At 40.5% G+C, this 21,607-nt stretch overlaps 1 protein-coding gene across 5 annotated transcripts in view; it reads left to right on the top strand.

Annotated features, from left to right (window-relative positions):
* PHACTR2 (phosphatase and actin regulator 2) overlaps positions 1 to 21,607 on the top strand; it is a 228,676-nt gene that overhangs the window by 160,094 nt on the left and 46,975 nt on the right. For all 5 annotated transcript variants that reach the window (XM_050949633.1, XM_050949631.1, XM_050949630.1 and 2 more), the window contains exons 3-4: positions 5,832 to 5,912; positions 9,488 to 9,646. In XM_050949633.1, the coding sequence (XP_050805590.1) occupies positions 5,832 to 5,912; positions 9,488 to 9,646 (240 nt within the window). The remainder of the gene's footprint in view (positions 1 to 5,831; positions 5,913 to 9,487; positions 9,647 to 21,607) is intronic.

Below are 21,607 nucleotides of genomic sequence, written 5' to 3'. Positions count from 1 at the left end.
CCACTGCATTTTTAATGTACTGAGTATCAGGGAAGCCTTATTGTAATCAAGACAATCAAGACAGGAAATGCTCAGGCATGGATGAGACTTCTAGTTGTGTCCATATTCCGTTGGTGTATTGTAAGCAGCATCCATCGCATAGCTTATAGTTTAGCCTGCCTAACACATTCCATTACAAGACCACTATTTTTGGTTATTTATAATCTTAAGCTGTTTTGGGCTCAAATTTTCCATGCTTGGTATCTGACTCAGTCCAAGTTGTGGGGGGGGGTTTGTTTTTGTTTTAAATTTCACCCAAAAACAATTTAGCCATTTCTGAGAATGAGATTAGGGAAATATATATATTATTTTGCCCACATTTAAAAAAAAATCTTACAACTATCCATTGAGAAGTTCTAGCATCTTTTTGATTTGGAGTATGAACTTGAAATTTGGTGTGTCGGGGGGTGAAGGGGGGGAGCAGTCACTCTGATGTCAGGAATGTTTATTATCCCATTAAAAACCAGCCAAATTTGGCCAAATTATAAGCCCCTGAAAATTGAAGTTTGCATATGCTTGAAATTTGGCAGATACATTCACCATAGAGTCTGTCTACATTGAGCATGCTCCATCCTCTCACAATAAGAACATAAGAACGGCCATACTGAGTGAGATCAAAGGTCCATCTAGCCCTGTATCCAGTCTTCCAACAGTAGTCCATACCAGGTGCCCAGAAGGAATGAACAGAACAGGTAATCATCAAGTGATCCATCCCCTGTTGCCCATTCCCAGCTTCTGGCAAACAGAGGCTAGGGACACCATCCCTGGCTAATAATCATTGATAGACCTATCTTCCATAAACTTATGTAGTTCTTTTTTTAACCCTGTTATAGTCTTGGCCTTCACAACATCCTCTGGCAAGGAGTTCCACAGATTGACTGTGCATTGTGTGAAGAAATACTTCCTTTAATTGTTTGCTTTTAAACCTGCTGCCTATTAAATGCTTGTGTGCCAGTTGAAGTGGATTTGTGCCATCCCCACAGAGCAACTGAGCTACACTAGCAGCCAGGCAGCATGGAAGAGGAGGAAGAAACCTGATTAGCATACAGAGGGGTGAGAGAAGTGGAGGGCAGGCAGGAGCAAGAGCTGAGAAATAGGGAGCAGGAGCATGAAGGAGGGAAATAGCATAGGGGAGGATAGAAGCAGCGTGTAGGGGGGCAGGGATCAGGAGTGGAAAGACACATGCAGGAGGATGGATGTAAGGGGGATCAGAAGAGGGAAAATGAGTAGAGGGGAGTAGGAGCCAGCTGAATGAACCAGAGGGGAGGGAGACAGGAGTAAGAACTAGGGTAGGAAGTAGAATAGGAGCAGGGGGGGCCAGGGGCAGAAGCTAGCGAGGGGGCAAAATGGTTTATAACCATTAGACCATGCCCGCCTTCCACAATCTTGACTCAAACCGAGGAGATTTTTATCTTGATATTTCTCTGCTACCAGCAAATAGCAAAACCAACTGGGAAAGTGCGTTTCATCCTGCCGCCTCTAGTGCCTGGGCCACATAGACAACAGCCTGATACCTCTATCAGTAACTCCCTTAGCTCTAATGGTGGAAGTCTGTGAATGCATCTAAAGATTCCGACCCTGCTGATGAACCATGTGCGTGTCAACAGAGTTCCACATGACAGAATTTCTGTTTTCGTCAGTTTGCATATTTAAACTTAGGAAGTTACATTCAAAAATGTCTCTGAAAATCAGTGGATTCTTTTGACAGTTCTGGCCTTGTTCTCTCTTCCCCATTTTACAGATGAGGACAATCATACCATCTGACCTCACAGGGGTGTTGTGAAGGTAACGTCATTAATATTTGTGAAGCGCTCAGATTCTGTGGTGAGATCACCATAGAAATGCCCAGGAGGAAATTAATAATTTTCAGAGCAGTGTTTGAATGGTGTGCAGTAAACAAGGCTTGGGGCCACACATTGAATAGTAAGGATTAAAAGAAAAAGAACAACCACTTGTTCAGTGAGCACCATTCATCGCAGGCCCTGAATGAGGCAGAGATCTTATGGAAAAAATAGCATGTGATCATGTAATGAAAGGTTTTGTCATAGTGCATAGGCACAAGGGGGCTGAATTAAGGCACAGGCAACCTTAGTTCTGGCATTTCCTAACTTTTGAGTGCTTGACTTCTGCATTCTTAACAGTCTTCTAACATAGTTTTTTTGGATTTAATTATTGTTGTAAGTGAATGAATCCCAGCAGAAGTGCATTTACTTTTTGAAAATATTGGATTGTGAAATGCAGTGTAATGTGTAATCTAATATCTGTGATATGCCATAAATTATTATTAAGATTCAGCCTTATTTGATGCTGCTGTCTCTTCATATTAAGATAACATAAGTAGACATAATATACCTCTTACACAAGAGAGAGAATTTTGGTCAGATGTATTTGTTATGCAACCTTTTTCTTCATAGGAACTAAATTCATAGCAAATAGTAACGTGATTTCTAATGTTCTTTCCAAGAATCAAATAAATTGAGAAAATTATATTATCATGCTGGGCTAACAGATTATAATTTCTTTAAAGTAATTTTTAAAACACTGTCAGCTAATACTAGGAATGATGAAGGATGAAGACCATAGCCTCCTTATGCATGAATTTCCCAGTCTGTAAAATAGGGATAAATATATTTAAAGGGTGCTGTGAAGCTTACATAATCATAGACTCATAGAACTGGAAGGGATTTTGAGAGGTCATCTAGTCCAGTCCCCTGCACTCAAGGCAGGACTAAGTATTATTTAGACCATCCCTGAGAGGTGTTTGTCCAACCTGCTCTTAAAAATCCCCTATGATGGAGAGTCCACAACCTCCCTAAGCAATTTATTCCAGTGTTTAACCACTCTGACAGTTAGGAACTTTTTCCTAATGACCAGCCTAAACCTCCCTGGCTGCAATTTAAGCCCATTGCTGCATGTCCTATCCTCAGAGTTTAAGAACAATTTTTCTCCCTCCTCTTTGTAACAACTTTTTATGTACTTGAAAACTGTTATCATGTCCCCTCTCAGTCTTCTCTTCTCTAAACGAAACAAACCCATTTTTTTTCAATCTTCCCTCATAGGTCATGTTTTCTAGACCTTTAATCATTTTTGTTGCTCTTCTCTGGATTTTCTTCAATTTGTCCACATCTTTCCTGAAATGTGGTGCCCAGAACTGGACACAATACTCCAGTTGAGGCCTAATCAGTGCGGAGTAGAGCGGAATAATTACTTCTTGTGTCTTGCTTACGATACTCCTCCTAATACATCTCAGAATGATGTTTACTTTTTTTGCAGCAGCGTTACACTGTTGACTCTTATTTAGCTTGTGATCCACTATGACCCCCAGATCCCTTTCCGCAGTACTCCTACCTAGGCAGTAATTTCTCATTTTATATGTGTGCAACTGACTGTTCCTTCCTAAGTGGAGTACTTTACATTTGTCCTTATTGAATTTCATCCTATTTACTTCAGACTATTTCTCCAGTTTGTCTAGATCATTTTGAATTTTAATCCTATCCTCCAAAGCACTTGCAACCCCTCCCAGCTTGCTATCATCTGTAAACTTTATAAGTGCACTCTCTATGCCATTATCTAAATCATTGATGAAGATATTGAACAGAACCACACCCAGGACCAGTCCCTGCAGGATCCCACTCATTATGCCCTTCCAGCATGACTGTGAACCACTGGTAACTGCTCTCTGGGAATGATTTTCCAACCAGCTATGTACCCACCTTATAGTAGCTCCATCTAGGTTGTATTACTCTGTTTTTGTTTGTGAGACGGTCATGTGAGACAATATCAAAAGCCTTACTAAAGTCAAGATATACCACATCTACCACTTCCGTCCTATCTATAAGGCTTGTTACACTGTCAAAGAAAGCTATCAGGTTGGTTTGACACGATTTGTTCTTGACAAATCCATGCTGACTGTTATTTATCACCTTATCATCTTCTAGGTAGTATGTGTAGTAATGGTCGTATAGTGCTTTGAAAGTGTAAAGAGTTGCATCCTAATATGAAAGGAAGTGTTTCATGGTTCTTTTTATTTTTCATTTAAAATAATTTTTAATTCAAGTGTTACCCAGTAGCATTGGAAAAACATCATCATGAGAACTGGAGAGTAAAACCAGATTATGGGTCTAATCCAGTGCCTATTGAAGTCAGTGGAAAGAATGCTATTGGTTTCAGTGGAAATTGGATCAGGCCTTGTAAGAAAAGGATACTGATCAGTCCACTTTCACTGTCCAGGGCAAGTGAAATGCAAAAAGGAAGCAGTAAACATAAATGGTAAGAACTAAGTGAATTAGATTTTGAAAACTGCAAGAATTTTATTTTAATCTAAATTGTTATTAGTAAAACAAGTAAGCAGTTTTTTACCTACCTACTTTATTGTCCCTGGAACCTATGTGATAGATCAGGGGTCGGCAACCTTTCAGAAGTGGTGTGCCGAGTCTTCATTTATTCACTCTAATTTAAGGTTTCGCATGCCGGTAATACATCATAACGTTTTTTGAAGGTCTCTTTCTATAAGTCTATAATATAGAACTAAACTATTGTTGTGTGTAAAGTAAATAAGGTTTTTAAAATGTTTAAGAAACTTAATTTAAAATTAAATTAAAATGCAGAGCCCCCTGGACCAGTGGCCAGGACCCGAGCAGCGTGAGTGCCACTGAAAATCAGCTTGCGTGCTGCCTTTGGCACACGTGCCATAGGTTGCCTAACCCTGTGATAAAATGATACATTCAGTGCAGTACTATCATCATAAATAAACCTGATGGTTTATGATGGTTAAGACCCCAATCTTTCAACAGTATGTGCACAGGTGGGCCTTTATTTCTTTGTCATGTCCCATTGACTTTAATGGTACTCTCCAGAGGCATAAGTGTCCACCAACACACATCTCTTTGCAAGAACTGGGCATTAGTCTGTATGTTTCTCATGGCCATGATTTTTGTGAATTTCAAAAGAACCTAAGTTCTGTTTTCAAAAGTAACTTGGACTCCTATATGCCTAAGTCCCATTGACTTTCAGTGAGACCTAGGATTTGAAAAGGTATTTAGTCACCTAAAGATTCAGATAGGTGTCTAGTGGGATTTTCCAAAGTGACTAGGCACCTAATTAATTTGATTTCAATTGCAGTAGGTGCCCAAGTGCTCTTGAAAATCCCAGTAGGTGCTTAAATACCTTTGAAAATCTGGCTGTAAGTGCCTGGCACTTTTAAAAATTAAATTGAGGCATATAAGTCAGTTAGGTGCTTTTGAAAATTTCACTCCTGGTCTCTTTCACTTTGCACTGTCTGCTGTTACCAAGATGTTTCCATCAATTTTTACCCTACGCTCTATTTTGGTGTGCGTTTTGTTTGTGTGCATATGTTGCTATCTTTATATGTTTTTAAATTACTACAAAGCTATTTATTTTTAATGAAAAATAAACTTAATTAAAATGTGTGCCATGATTTTTTCCCCCAACCTAAAAACATGATGTTGCATTTTTTTTGCTGTGACAACCAGCCCAAATGATTATTTTGTTTCTGTTTATAACAGGCCATATTAACTTCTTTTAAAGCTGTTTTTCCCATACAGTTAGGGCATCGCACAGGTTATGCTAAGCAACATTATTACTGAGGATATTGGTTACTGTCTGACTAATAAAATAAAGAATATTTCCCAGTATGTGAGATCTGAAAAAATAGCCTTCTTCTCCAGCAAAATCAAGGAGTGTGCAGAGTGTTTTTTTGTTTGTTTTTGTTTTAATTTTACATTCAGTACCAGAATGGATGTATTCTTAACTGTGCTTTCTTTTTTTCTAAGTGTTGGAAAGGAAGATTTCCACAAGACAAAGTAGAGAAGAGCTGATAAGAAAGGGTGTTCTGAAGGAAATGCCTGAGCAAGGTAATGACAAATAACTTAAAATTTAGATCTTAAACTCTAAGCATGGACATTATCATGTTGTTCCATTTTATAATGAATATCTGCTATCCAGCTGTAAAAAGGGAGATTTGGCAAAACACTGGCAGCAAGTGGGAGAGACAGTTTGACCAAGTGGATAGTGCACCAAACTTGGAGTCTGAAGACCTGGAGTTTGTTCCTGGTTCTGCTGCTGACTTGCTGTGTATTCTTGGACAAGTTGTGTAACCTTTCTGTGGTCTCTGGAATACTTAACACTTTTGTAAAGCAGATTGAGATCTGCAGATGAAAAGTGCCAAGTATTTACTGTTATTTTTTGGAATCAGTGATTCAGAGGATATTTTGAATTGAGAGGTTCTTTCCAAAACAGCTGGAGGGTGATATGGCGATTATGGATGAGAAAGCTAAAGGCTTTGGGGCCCTGCCACTTACCAGTTGGGGTATGTCTACACTGCACTTAAAAACTCATGGCTGGCCCATGCCAGCTGACTCAGACTAAGGGGCTGTTTAATTGTGATATAGACATTAGAGCTCAGGCTGGAGCACAGGCTCTAGGACCGTGCGAGGTATGGGCAGGGGTTCCACAGCTCAGAGTGCAGCCCAAGCCCAAATGTCTACATGGCAATTAAAAAGCCTCTTAGCCTGAGCTCTGTGAGTCCAAATCAGCTGACACAGGCCAGACACGGGTGTCTAATTGCAGAGTAGAAATACCCTATGTGTCACAAGTGTAAACCAAAGCAAGCAACTCAACAGCTGGTGTTTCCAATATTTAGAGGTAGCAGGTGTAGGATCTCACACACGCCACTACCGTCACACATGCTACATTCAAATAACAGAGGCATAAAGAGCTTTGAGGAAAACTCCCTTTGTTTAAAAACACAAGTTTAGTAAATGGTAAACATAGCAAAATGTATTATGTAAAGAATGTATAAAGCATTGTTACCTAAGTCCAATTATACCTAGAGTGACTAGATGTCCTGATTCTATAGGGACAGTGCCGATATTTGGGGCTTTTTTTTATATGGGCTCCTATTACCCCCCACGCCCTGTCCTGATTTTTCATGCTTGCTATCTGGTCACCCTAATTATACCTGAAGGTTTTCATCAGTATGCACATCTCTCTTTAAAATGGTGTTTGTTTCTGCTATTCATAGTGGTAGTGTTTGTACGATTCTTGATTTAATTAAAAAAAAAGTCTAGATCTAATGAAATCTTAATCTAATATAATTTAAGTAACTGCAATGCTTTTCCATCTCCTAAAATGAATCCATTTGTCATGAAGACTAAAAAGACAACAGTAAAAGGAACTGACTAAGAATCTAGTGGAATATAAAAGTCTTAGAGGACAGTTTCTGATAATATTTCTAAAAATAGAATGCCACTAAAAAAAAGAAAAGTTTTACTCTGACTGACCCAAGGAATCAGGGTAGTGAATGTTAGATGTGAAGTCAGGGATAGCTTAATATTTATACTCCCTGCAGCTTCATATACATTCATATTTAGAAACGGGGTTATTTTTGTACCTGCTAGTGCTGAGGTGTGTCTTTTGACACCATTGTAGTGTGTGTGTGTGTGTGTGTGTGTGTGTATCAGAGCATGACACTGAGTACATCTGGGTTTTAAGCTTGTTTTTGCTACTGTCTTGCTCTGTGGCTTAGGGCAAGGAACTTAATTGCTCTGTGCATCAGTTTACTCATCTGTAAAACTGATTTTTTAAAAATACATCTTTTGTGGTGCTGTGAGGCTTAGTTGATTGATGTTTGTAAATTGCATTTTGGTGGGAAAGGGCAGTAACTGCAATGTTTTAATTTCTATCTTTGATTAGAACCAGATTTAAAATAAATAAGCTAAAAATAGACATACAAAGGAAGTTTTTCTTTAGCCTTCCTTCCCCCTACCCCAGAGTACTCGTATTCTGTTGTAATGCACATTAAATTCTCATTCAGATTGGGTCAGTACAAAAAGAGAAAAGGATGGAAAGGTGAAATATTTTCTCCCTTGTTTAAGAAGGGGCATCTGTCCATTTCTATGCTTCCTAGAACGCTTCTTGCTTTACATGTGATAAGCATGTATGTTTTAGAGAGCAATCTAAAAGAAGACAGGGTAGACGCTTGATGCTCTGAGAAAGAAGGCATACAAAGACAGGAGAGTAAAAGTTGGAAGGAAGGGAATGGTTAAGCAGGATGGAGAAGAGGAAGGGATGAGCACAGAGATGTAGACAGGTTAAAGGAATTGCCAGGTCTTGAAGGTGAGAATGAGAAGTCTGAACCAGATGTGGAAGGTGGTGGTGGTGAGTGAGAGGCATGATAAGGGCAATCAGTGAGGGAGATAATTTTGGTGAGGGCATTTTATGTAGCTTAAAGAGTGAGGGGGGAAGTGGTGAGGCCAGCGAGGACAAGTTTATAGCAGTGAAGGCAGCAGGTGAACAGCCTGTGGGGAAAGGTATTTAACTTTGGAGATGGAGAGGAAAGGATGGGTTTTTGTGACAGTCTCAGTGTAAGAGGGACTGAAGGTGAGACAGAGGAGTCACCTATGACAGCATGGTGAAAAAGAAGATTGTGGAATTATCGGCAGTAATGAACAAGGAAGGGAGAAGAATTTAAGAAAGTGGAGTTCTATTTTTATCAAGTTGAGTGGGAGCTAGTGTCTCGATAGCCAGAGTGATAGAATCAGAGTCATAAGACTGAGCAATGGGAGAGATCAAGGATAAAGACCAAGATTTGAGATTCATATGGATGGTAAGAAAAGCTATGTAAGAGGATAAAATAAAGGGACGGCAGGGTATGCTGAGAACCGAATGCCACAAGACTCCAGCAGAGCAGGGGGAGGAAAAGGAGCTATTGAAAAAGTCAACAAAACAGCATTTGGAGACAGAAGAAGAGAACTGAGATAGAAAGAGTAATAGAGTCTTAGTAAGGAGAGAATTCATTAGGAGGGGAAAGGCAGCAGACACCTGAGAAGAAAGGTAAAAGAGAAGGTCTCAGAAATGACCAGAAAGAATATTGTTGATGATCTTAGTAAGGACAGAAGTGGAGGAGTGGAAATGAGATTGTAGTTAGTCAAGAACAGCATAAGTAGATAACATCCTCCAGGTGTTTAGAGGCAAAGAGTGAGGCACAAGATGCACTGGAGGGAGGATGTGTGTGTTAAGGGAAGGTTCTTAAGAGGATTGAGGAAACCATAATCTGTTGTAAGAGCTAGGGCAAAATTTGATCTGCATGATCTTTATTACTTGTCTGATGCATGTCTTAGAATTCATCTTGTCTCTCAAGGTTCAGTTTGAAGGGCTGGAAGTTGGATGATAATAATCTGTGTTACTTGTTAATGTGATCTGGAAGTCACAAACTCAGTGAATGGGGAGCTTTATAACATACTATTACAGAGTCACTTAGAGTAGAACTTCGTCAAAATGTTTTGTACGTAAAATAAATTAATGTGAAATTGTGCTTTTCTTTCGTGGAAACGTAAAACCTGAAAAATCACTGAGTTGACAACAAATGGAGAACTTGCTCTTGAGCAGGCTGTAAAATTGGATAACAGCTTTTTAATCTTCATTTTAGTTGGTGATGTAACAGTAAATTTTGAAACCTCAAATGGGCACACCATAACTATCAGTGAAGAAACCATCCAGGAAGAAAATGTAGTAAAGACCACAGAAGACAATGGCTCCTTATCTGCCAAAGCGTCAGCTGTCGAAGGAAAAAAAGAAGATAAAAAAGGTAAACAAATCCTTCTTATTCTCACAAACCTTCATGGGTCATAAAGGGGGAAGTGATCTGAGCACAGAAGTGGAAGCCAGAAAGGTCTGATTTCTAATCCCTGACTCCAGTGCTGAGTCCATTTCTGGCTTCGGGCAAGTCTTTATTTCAGATTCTCCTTCTGTAAAATGGGGATAATAATACATAGTGTAAGAGTGCATCCTTGCCTCATGGGTACCCCCTCATTGCTGGTCACAGCATTGCACAGAGCCCTTGTCTCCTGCACCTCTATAAAGCTTTTCCTCAAACCTGAAACTGTCTAACTCCCCCGCAGGGCATTCTTGGCTTGGCCTTCTGGTCAAGTCACATAAAAGTTTGAAACCTTTCTAGGGAAGCATGAGTAGGTTCAAACAAGTCTTCAAACTAATGGCCCTTCCATCCCTCTCACTAGTTCCCCTGTTATATCCTGTCTGTTAAACCCTAACCCAGGGCTTCTCCCCTGACTAGAGAGACCTCTCATAACTGAGCTCCCTCAGGCTACTTATAAGGCCTAGTGTTGCCTTCTGTAGGCAGGAGGTAATTAGTTAATCACTTTCCCCAGATGGAGAGCATGACTAATTGGGGTTCTTCCCCTTGCCTTGTAGCTGATGGTGGTTAAGCCCCATTATACATAGTTATTAGCCTTTTGGGATTATTGAAAAAATTAGTTCATGTGTACAATTTTCAAAAGTGCCTAAAGTGATTTACGAGCTTATGTCTTGGTGTCAAAAGTAACTTGGGAAGCTAAGTCCCATTGACTTTCAATGCATCTCAGCCACCTAAGTGTCTAAGTCACTTCTGAAAATTGAACTGAGGCTCCTATGTCACTTATATGCTTTTGCAAATTTGATCCCATGTCTGTAAGGTGCTTTGTAGAAGGCAATGTATACATGCTAAACATTATTATTTGGCCAAATCCTGAAGTCAGTTTAGCTTATACTGTCTTCACTCGAACTTCTATTGACTTGGTTAGGAGTTTGATGGAATAAGAAAGAGTGAACACTGAGTGAGGATCCCGGGATTTGTCCTGTAATTGTTCTTTCTTTTCTAACATACTTAGTACTTCACGCTGCTATTACATTGTCAGGAAAATTACTCTTGAATTACAACTTGTTTATTGGACTTTGCTGAAAAGTATCAGGAATGCAAAGGGTTAGGATCTCTTTATTTCTGGTTGTTTGATTTAACAGCCTTTCCAAAATAATTCTTGTAGGCTTTTCTAGTGAGAAGTGCTCCTTGGAAGGTTGAGTGTGTCAGTTCAGCTGATCACTCAAAAAGTTTGGATTCTTCTCCAAATTGTGCAGACCTTTTGGAGCTGCAAAATGTGGCTGGATATCTAAGAACTGGCTTTCTTGTGAGATTTCCAGTACTTGCTGTCTTCAGTTGAGCCGGAAAAACAAGAAGACCAGCCTTTCTCATGGTATTTTGGCACATCCAGCTTCTGGTCCCAGCCAGGACTAGAAATGCGTAGATTCAGTAGAGTGGAAAATAATGGGAAGGGAAAACTTGGCAAAAAAGATTTCAGGTTGATTTTGGGGCTGAATATTATGTCAATTATTATTTTATCCTTTCCTACTCCAGGGTTTCCCGTGGAACATTTAAGAGAAAAAAAAACATTTTTTTTTAATTGTGCTTTGATCCTACATGGCTGGTCCTGCAGAATTTAGAGTTCTAGTTAAAATGGAAGGTTCAACGTCTGCATATGTTTGGTACCTTCTATACCTACTGTGACTGCTTTGTAGAGAGCCACTTCAAATCCTTGCCACAAAAGCTATCTAAGAATAGAGGAATAAGTAATTATGATACCTCTTCTCTCCAATTCCTCTGAGAAATTGAAATGCATTGGGAAGGAGATGTAATAATAACAAAAAAAGTGGGATTTTGATCTTCTAGCTTCAATAAAGTTTTAGTAATGTTACATAGGGGATATGAAGCACTTTGAATTTGAATAGTACAATGGACATATTAGAGACCAATCCTGCAAGAAGTGGTGAACGCACTGAGCAAAAGCAGTCTATAAGCCCATTGCGCTTCACTGGAGTTACTCTTGACTTACACCACTTAAGTGAGAGGACAATTGGGCCTATTGACTTCAGTAGGAATTTAAGGCAAATGATGTGCTCATGGCCTTAGAAAGAGACTGTGTCAGAACTGGAATTGCAATGCAGGAGTTCCTGGCTCACTGTCCTATGCCCAGGTCATGGAACATGCTGCTCTTTCTGATCACAACTCTCACTCTGTCATAAGAATCAAGATATGAGAGAGTCTGAGTTAGCTAGAAAATTCAGGGGTAGCGTGTTCAGGAAGTACAATCCCAAGGTAGATGCTCTCTTATGCATTTTAGAGGTACTGTACTTGTGAATAAATCTTAAAGGAGAGTTTTTGCCCACTTGACATGCATCTGAGGACTGGAGGCAGGATTAATTCCTTTCATTTAGTATCAGGGCATGCTGCAGTAATCAGTATTGACAGACCAAAGTGTTTTTAAAAAATCATGAGATTAAAAATATGTGGAGGGTTCTTTCTACCCGTCTTCTGGATTTTGAGTCTGTGAAGTTCATGTTTTCAAGTTTTCCCCACAACCAGGAGGGCTAGGAACTTTAAATAAATAAAATAAAATAAAAAGTGAGATTCTTACATGACTCCAGGATCTGGGGCTTTTAAGAAAAACAACAAATATCACAACACTCTCAGTAAAATTGCAAGAGTTGGCAACACTGTGGAAAATGGAATATGTTAGGAGTTAAAGGAAGAACCATCTCATAGTGATCTGTAGAGTTAGAGAAACAGAGGCAAACAATAGACTGAAACATATAATGTAAAATGAGTTAAGCAAAAGTGTATGAAACCAAAAAAAAAACCCTTCCAAGCTGTCTTGTGTGCTGCCAAACAATTCTATAAACTGTAAACCCATCTGCTGCTTGTCAGTTTACAGATGCTTCTCACATTTTGTAAAAAAAATTCCCTTTGGCAGCTTAATAATGTAACTGTTGCTATTTGAAATAATGATGTGGTGTCAGTCATCCAAGTGGCATGTTTAAAAGGAAATTCCTCCCTGGCATAAGGATAATGAGGAGCTGCTGACAGTTTTTACATACAACAGGTAATTGATTATTGAGCCTTTGCAGATGAGAAACCTGGATCTTGTTATAGATCATTTATTTACTCTGTGAACTCCAATGTTTTTTAAAAGGAAAATGACCCAGCGCCTTTCAAGGAAAATGAAGAGCTTAATTATGGCTGTCCTGTGTAGGTACACTAGAGTGGAGGAGAGGGAATAGAGAGCTTCTAAGTACCTCCCTGCTCCAGTTCACCCACACAGAAGGCAGATGTAATTGGGTCGCTGGAGCTATGGAAGTGCTAGGCAGGAAGATTGGCAGCCTGGCTCCAGATTGGGCAACAGTGTGGAGGAGGGATATAGCCATGGACTTGTGCTTTCCCCTCCCCTTCATGTGCATGGTCCCACCCACGGACAGGGAGCAGCACTAGGGAGAGCACAGGCTACACTTGCTGTAGAAAAAGTATCAGAATTGTAACTGCTAAGGATGACCTCCCTTTCCTTCTCCAAGCACCCGAGGCAGTATGCTTACTCCTCACTACACAGCATAATGCCTCCGGTGCCCCTGGCAGGATTGCTCTTTCTTCTCCATCTCTGGCTCACTAGCTTAGTTTAGAACCTTAAGCATACAGTTCGGTTTAGTTTAGAAAACTGATGCAATCTGTTTTTATCCCAGCTAGTTAATTTCACACTTCATGGTTATCTTGGTCTTGAAGAAATATTTGGCTGAATACCCAGGAGCAAGATAGTGATGGGAACAGGAGCTGAGAAGTTTAATTTTGCAGCGTGGTAGCCAGACGTGATTATTAGTGCTGTGAAAAACGATAGTAATGTGGGAACCCAGGGCTGTGTTCTGGATGCTGAGAGACTGAGCACAAGCTTCTGAAATGTTCCTAAGCATTTATAGTAGATCAGCTGAACAATGCTGTGTGTTCTGGCGGATTTCTGCATGTCCTCTACTGCAGGAAATTTGCATGTTGCTTTCCGGCTGGATTTCACAACATCTGTGGGTCTTTTAACACCGGAGAATTCTATTCCAAGCTCTAAATTTTAATTCATTGTGATGCAGCTTCTTACCCCTTCTGTTTGTCCACCGATCTCTTATCTCCCTTTAACTTAGTCTTTTATTTGAGCATGTAAGCCAGTCGGCTAACTCTCTGGCCCATGCATGAAAAAACACTCTCCAACCCCAGATTTTCAGTTCTGTTTTCTTCAGGACTTTGGTTTCTTCAAAATAAAACTATTTAACGCAAGTTCAGCAAGTTCAGCGTATCAACCATATCCTTTCCCCCTCGTCCAGAGACTTCTGCAGCGACCTATCTACCCTTTGGGATTCCAGACTTGTGGAGCCTGAGTGAAGGCAATCCTCTCTGCTTCCTTCTCGGTCATAACTTGCTCCCTGCAGAATTACACTCTGCAAACCATTCCACCGAGAGGCACATGTAAACTAGCTTCTCTCCCCTAGCCGAAAGACTCCTGCAGATTCCTTCAACAAGGCCTCTTGTACACTGTGCTGCCGATACAAGTGGTGACAAAGAGTTAGAGGTCCACAAGTGTCTACCCCCATGTTCTTAATTAACCATGCCCATGCTCTGTACACAAGCAGTCATAGGGAAAAATCCCTCTTCTTCTCACAGCAGTTTCGTTTTTGCAGTAAGCTGTGATAACCATATACTGTTTGCAACACTAATTTTCCTTAGCATCACCCACTGAGTTACACTTCTCTTCCTGGAGGGGATGACTTTGCTGTTGATGTGGATTAGATGCCTGAGTTGCAGCTCTATCTGTTCTCTCTTCCTGAGCCTGCTGTGCTGTTGTTTCCTTGTGGTGCTCCTCTAGCATTAGAAATAATACTACTAGTACAGTATGAGATAATGCTGTGATAGATTGAGAAAAACATTGGTCTTTCATTATTAAATATCCCTAGCAATTAACAACAAGTTAACAGTAAATTTATGAATATGCAGGGAGTTGTTTCTAAACATTATGGCCAGAATTTTCAGAAGGGTTCGACAGCTACCATTGGGACCCTGGTTTAAAAAAACTTCAGTTACCACTTACCACTGAAAAATAGTCAAATTTTCAAAAGAGCTCAGCATATTTGGGTATCACGTCCTTTTGAAAATCAGGCCACAGTGTCACAGTACGAGCTGCTGGATGGTGACCATTTTGTAAACCTAGACATCATTTAGGTGTCTGCACAGCAGGAGCAGAGCTTTCTCTGGCTGTAGTTGTGGGTGCTCAGCATCTAAATATAAATGCAATATTGATTGAAGCTCTGAATGAGGCATTAACATTTGCTTTGTTTTTGTTCGTCTTTAAAAGGGTAATTGATGGGTGGATTGCCTTGGTCCAAGTGATTGCTCACTGTCCGAATCCGTTACAAGATGATAGTGACTAAAAGTTACTCCTATCTGATGGCTGTTTCAGGTCATTTTATAAAATGAACAGGAGTACTTGTGGCACCTTAAAGACTAACACATTTATTTGAGCATAAGCTTTCGTGGGCTACGAAAGCTTATGCTCAAATAAATGTGTTAGTCTCTAAGGTGCCACAAGTACTCCTGTTCTTTTTGCGGGTACAGACTAACACGGCTGCTACTCTGAAACCTGTCTTTATAAAAGGAGTTGGTCATCTTGGTCCGGTTCCTAGTGGACAGATATCCAAATCAGAAAACAGCACCTCCTGGCTGGTGCTGGTATACCATGGAGATGGGTATGGAGAAACAGATAGATAGAGTTGGCTCTGATGGTTATTGCTGTTGTCAGTCTCAGCTGAGGTGTCAAAGAATGAATAGTCATGAAGATTAAGGGCCAATGTACAAGCAGAATCACACTGGGGGACTCATTTAAGAACAAAGGAACAGCCATACTGGGTCAGTGCAAAGGGCCGTCTAGCCCAGCATCCTGTCTTCTGACAGCGGCCAATGCCAGGTGCCCCAGAGGGAATGAACAGAAGAGAATCATCAAGTGATCCATCCACTGTTGCCCATTCCCAGCTTCTGCCCATCATGAAACAAGCTCAGAAACAGTTTCCTTACCTTGTAAAATGTATTTTTTAAGCTTTCCTCCCACTTTTTTTTAGTAATTTACGTTATAACACAGTAGTGAACTGTATCGGCTATTTATTTATTTATTTATTTATTTTTGTCTCTGCTGCTGTCTGTGCACTTCCAGTTCCAAATGAGGTTGTGGTTGACTGGTTAGTTCCTAACTCTGGTGTTCGTAACTGAAGTTCTACTGTATGCAAAAGAGATGTGACATGGTCAAAGTGATGGACTAGAGAAATGATCCTTGCAGCAGCATTCTGAATAGATATGATTGGGGCAAGATTGCACTCATCAAGACCAGAGAAAAGGATGCTGCAGGAACTGAGATGTGAGACAATGAGATTTCTAGTTGTGTGGCTGGATAGCAAAGGCCATATCTAAGAGATGGTGTCCAAAATGAATCTACAAGGCTTAGCTATAGCCTGGCTGTGTGGATGAAGATAATATCCAGGTTACAGACCTGAGTAACTGGTTGCCTGTACGTGTATGTGCCTGTCAGTGTAGTGGCAATTTGAGAAGAAGGGGTACCATCCTTCTGTCCTGTATATTAGGTTTTGTCTGGCCACAGCTCACTGGAAACCTCCCTATGCTGATCCCACCTCATTTTGGCTAACCAGTTTTTCCTATCAATTATAAGATAAACACCGCAAAAGCTGACCAGTGACTGTGGTATTAAAGACCAATCTGTTTGTCTGCTTCCTGAAGACAGCATGGAGTTAATGGAAGATATTTTTTAATTGATTTAAGTTCTGCACCCTTAGTCCAGAGCTGGCGGAAGAGAAATTAATGATTTTCTTAAATGGCAGACTTCAGAAAGGGGTCCAGTTGGGAGTTTCACTGAAGCAGCCATAGGACTGAAATCTCTCATCTGATTTTTCTCTCCCACTGACAGCATCCACTGCTTCTGTCATAATCTTGCCTTTTAAAAATAGGTGGGCTTCCTTCATATATCTTCTGCTGCTGTCCTGATACTTTTGTCCATTGCATCAAAGCAGAAGTCATCATCAAAAAGAGAAGCTGGGAAGATTTTTGACGCGGATGCATAGGTGCTGTAATGACTAGATAGATATGCACAGAAAATGTACTATAAAAGAGGAAAGGAAAGTTTAATAAATATATCTCCTTCTCCCTGAGTGTGTCTGATCCAGAAAGTAGAAGCAAGAGAGCAGAGAGATAGTCCAAGGGGGTCAGTGAGCAGAAGTAGCCCTCAATTTAATACACTGCTACCTTGATATAACGTCACTCGATATAACATGAATTTGGATATAACGTGGTAAAGCAATGCTCCAGGAGGGCGGGGCTGCACACACAGTGGATCAAAGCAAGTTCAATATAACACGGTTTCACCTATAACACGGTAAGATTTTTTGGCGTCCAAGGACAGCGTTATATCGAGGTAGAGGTGTAGTTGTAAAAGGTTGTCATAATATTGTATCAGAAGCATTAGCAAGAACAGCCAAGTCCATAACGTTGTAAGCTTAGGCTGGAAATAGAGAGTGACAAAATCAACAGTTAGTGTGAAGTGATTGTGCTGGATAATCCAGTAAGTGAAAAGGAATGAACTGTTTGTCTTCATTCCCACAACATGTGAAAACAGAGAAGTGTGTGCCTGCTGCGTGTAATGAAGACCAATGACACACTGGGCTCAAGTTCACCATTGCTAGACCACAGCGTTGATCCTAATCCTTTATCCTTGATCCTGAGATAAAGCAGTGTAATTGTTGTCTAACATGTCATTTGTCTTCCATCTGCTAATCTTTACAGTGAAGACATGCTGCTTATCTTTTGGGAATGGATTAGAGATATAGTAATATAGAGGGTGGAAGGCAAGACAAAGAGATCCAGAAATGGCCACTTGACATGCAGAGAGTATGGTTCTAATATGATCTTAATTGTAAGAGCTGGTACACTGATTGCCACTGATTACCAAAAATAGTTACCTCCAATGTCAAAGGGAGCTATTTTTAGAAATACTTTAACTGTGCATTTTGCTCCTATACTGTCAGTGCTGGCAGTCACAATCAGAGTTAGTGCAAGGGCAGGTGAGTATTCCCATGCCAAATAACATTCCATTTAGTTTGGCTTCAGTTCTGCCTGAAGAATAGAAGTACTGTGAGGAAGATACCCGAATAAAGTTACCATTTCTAGCAAACATGCTGTGGCACAGGAGAAGGAGCTGCTGCAGCTGAAATTTCCAGCCACTGCCAGGTTTGGTAACCACTGAACCTGTGACTGTGGAGATGCCCCAGTTTACAGAACAGTCACAAATTCAATACGGGACTATATGGTTTGCTGCTCTCAAGGGAAGTAAACAGAACCTCAGGGAATTTGTTTGAGGGGAGAATGGAGCTCCTAGATTCTAACACTGACTCAGACTGTAGTTAGCAGGCCAATCAGTGCTACTGCAAGTCAAGGGTAGAACTCAGAAACCTGTGGGATAGATTAAAATTGGGAGAAGCAGGGTAAGTGCCTCATCCTCCATAGAAAGGTCTTCAGTTGAGAGCTAGTGTAACATTTCATTGGGGTGATGCATTGTTATTAAATAAGAGAAGAGGAACTCTTTTCCGATTCCCAAGAGCTTAAGCAGCAGCATCTAGCTTGTCATTGTGTTTACACTGTGTATGTCCGTGTCAGTCGGCTTCTGTTCACTTTCTTCTTTATAGAAAGCACTGTTAACTGTCCTGAAAAACCGGCATCCCATGCTCCACCGCCGCCTAAGTCTAGGCCTAAACCTAAAAAAGCATCAATACCTCCAAAAAATGTTACTGCTGCTGCCACCGCCACCAGCCATAAGAGTAATGAAGCACCTCATGTTAAAAAAAAAGTCAAGGCTCCTGCTAAGCAGTCCCCTGTCCCACCTCCCAAGCCAGCAGGTCACAATGCAAATCGAGAAGCTGGTGAGTACTGAATAGGCAGTGCCAGAATGGTGGGTGCATGTGCATGGGGATGCTTGTACTAATTATTCTCTGTGTAAATTGTAATTACTAATGAATCTGCACCTTGCTCTCCATTGGCCTCATGCTCCTCCAAAAATGGAGAAATCACTTTGCTGTCTAATGTGTGTATATGTGAGATTGAGTGTTATACAGAGGTGATGTAGAATACCCAGTTAACAGCAGAAAATGAGGGTAGAGGTGTTGGGAGAAGCTGCAGGGGAAAAGGTGAGTTCCAAGACAAAATTTATTGTAGTTATTCCCCCAAAAAATTGCTCTCGGAAATGTATGACTACATATTTCTCCTGGAAGTAACTAAAATTTTAATAAATTTTACAAGACAACAAGTTCTCTTAAGAGGGCAGAATCTAAACCACTAAATTAGCCCTAAAGACTGTCAGATATATTTGCCTCTAGGTGCTAGAATGGATTACAGCTCACTGAAAAAGTCCAACTATTCTCTCAGTTGATTGATAGTTTGCAAAGATACAGAATACCCTTATCATGACAAAATATGCTGCCAGATAAATCACAGATATACCTACCCATTGGGATACTGCTTAGCTATCATTTAGCAATGATATTGTAAGCAGTGAAGCCTACAACACTAATATCCTTTGACTGAGAGTGGTTATAAATTATACGATGACCAAAAAAATTAAAACCACCAGAAGGCAATTAAAACACTAGTGAGTTTATAATCAGTGCACTTTGTTTATGCACTAGGCCAACTGGAAAGCTCATCCAGTGCCTGCATTTTTCTCTCCAAATATATCACTATTAATAGATTTCAAATGTTGGCAGGTTTTGTATTTGAAGCATGAAAGAAGAATTCTATTGAAGACACTACAAAGCTGCTAAAGTTTTGATCATCAGGTTGCCAGAAAAAGTATCATTCATGAACTTGACATTAACTACACCAGTTACCCAAATGTTCACTTTTGCAGTTAACCCAGAATGCATAGCTTGTACTCCACAGTCAGGTGGAAAACTAAGGTTCTTACAGAGTTGGGAAACTTTCTGAAAAGGTAAAGCAAATAGATTTTTATAGAAATAAAGCAATGGACTCAGGTGAAGAAGGTGATTAGATCCATATTTTGAATTTAGATAAATAATTATCTTAGTTGTTTACTTAAAATAGGTGCTATCCTGGGGCCTGATTCTGTTCTAAGTGATTTTGGTGGTACTCCGACTCCTGGGGGGATTCTGTGCCAAAAAATTTAAAAATACAGCAAAATTCTGCAGATTTTGTCAAAATAATGCAATATAATCACACCAGTTTCAATTGTTTTGGGTAAGTTATTTAAACTACAATACAGGAAAAAGGTCACAATAACTATTCAGCATTTCCTAAACACATGGAAGTTAAGTTACAAAACTTAGTAACTAATACCCTGCATTTCAGTTATAATCCTAGATTTTCATTTAAAAAAAAAAAGTAGAATGTCATTTTAAATTTCACACATGAAGGTCATACAGTTTTGCTAATCATTGTCCTGGAACTGGCTGGGTACTTTGGGAAGTGCTTGGTTCTGATTGTCCTGACATTGTATTGACTGCTTGGTAAATGTTTTATTTGCCCTCAAAAGTCCTTTTTTTTAAATGGGTAAGTAAAAATCTAACCCCATTGTGTCACTTTGGCACAGGAAGAAAGGGAGACAGCTCACAGATCTTCCTAGCTCATTCCTTTAGGGCATGTCTACACTTGCCATTTAAAGTGAGAAAAGTCCCTTTTTTGCACAAAAACCATGGGAGCGTCTACACTTGCCAATGATTTTTTCCAGTGAAACTCAGAAGTTTCATCGCAAAAAGAAAACCACCTCCACGAGAGGCGTACAGCTCTTACTGGTGATGCTTTTACTGTGATGTGCAAGCAAAGACACGTTCTATCTGTTTACACAGCTTTTAGCCTCTGGAGTGCCTACCTGACCACTCTGGCCAGCACCTCGGCTGCTCTGATGCCAAGTAAACAGCTGTCCACCCCTTCCCCTGTAAAGCCTCAGGAACTTTGAAACGCCCCTTCCTGTTTTCTTGGCAAGTGCTCACTTATCTGGCCAGGCGACAATGCCTGCTCCACAGGAGCAAACCATCCCCTGCTTGGAGCAATGCTGAGCTACTGGAGCTGATCAGTGTTTAGGGAGGGGAGGCTGTGCAGGGACCCCGGATGCCCCACGATCACCCTCTCCCTTCCCACAAGACCCATCATCAAACTGGAAAGAGCTGCACTGTGGGATAGCCACCCTAGAGTGCTGCTCTCAACTGCGATGGAAGTGCTGCTAATGTAAACGCTCTCTGACACCCGAGGAATTAAGTGAGTACACAAACCAGTGCTTTACTTTCACCGGTTCCCGATCACCGGTGAAACTTACAGCACAAAAACTCTGCAAGTATAGACATACTCTTACTGTCATTTGTAAGGCTTTACATCACTCTGGCAATGTAGGGGCCTTAAAACTTTTACAGGTTTTTATGCTCCTGGGAGAATTGACTGAGAATGGAATAATTAACAATGTTGCTATGCAGACAGGTTGCTACATTTCTGCTTCAGAGAATGAGCTCAGTTAACCATCAACAGAATCATTAACGTGGGTTTTTTTACAAAAGCTATTTTCTTTAACTTAAAAACAAACAATTTTCATTAACATGATACTAATATTTAATTAAGTGTTGTTTTCGGTTCTCGAGAAGTTACATTATACTAAGCAGGCAGGCTGCTACACTTCTGCCTCAGGGCCAGAGCCTTCCTCCTACATAACAAAAAGACCTACCCTCCTCCACACCCCTCGAGCTGCAGTATCAAGAGAGAGGGACAGATTCTCTCTTGCTTGTTGGCCAGCCCGGCCCCCTGACGGTGATCAGTGTCTCCTCTGCAGGCACACATGCCCAGTCCCCCTCCCCCTGC

Source organism: Gopherus flavomarginatus, chromosome 4, assembly GCF_025201925.1.
Source record: "Gopherus flavomarginatus isolate rGopFla2 chromosome 4, rGopFla2.mat.asm, whole genome shotgun sequence".
Classification (NCBI taxonomy): Eukaryota; Metazoa; Chordata; order Testudines; family Testudinidae; genus Gopherus; species Gopherus flavomarginatus.
The sequence above is the reverse complement of the archived record's forward strand: the minus strand, read 5'-3'. Positions and strand labels throughout refer to the sequence as shown.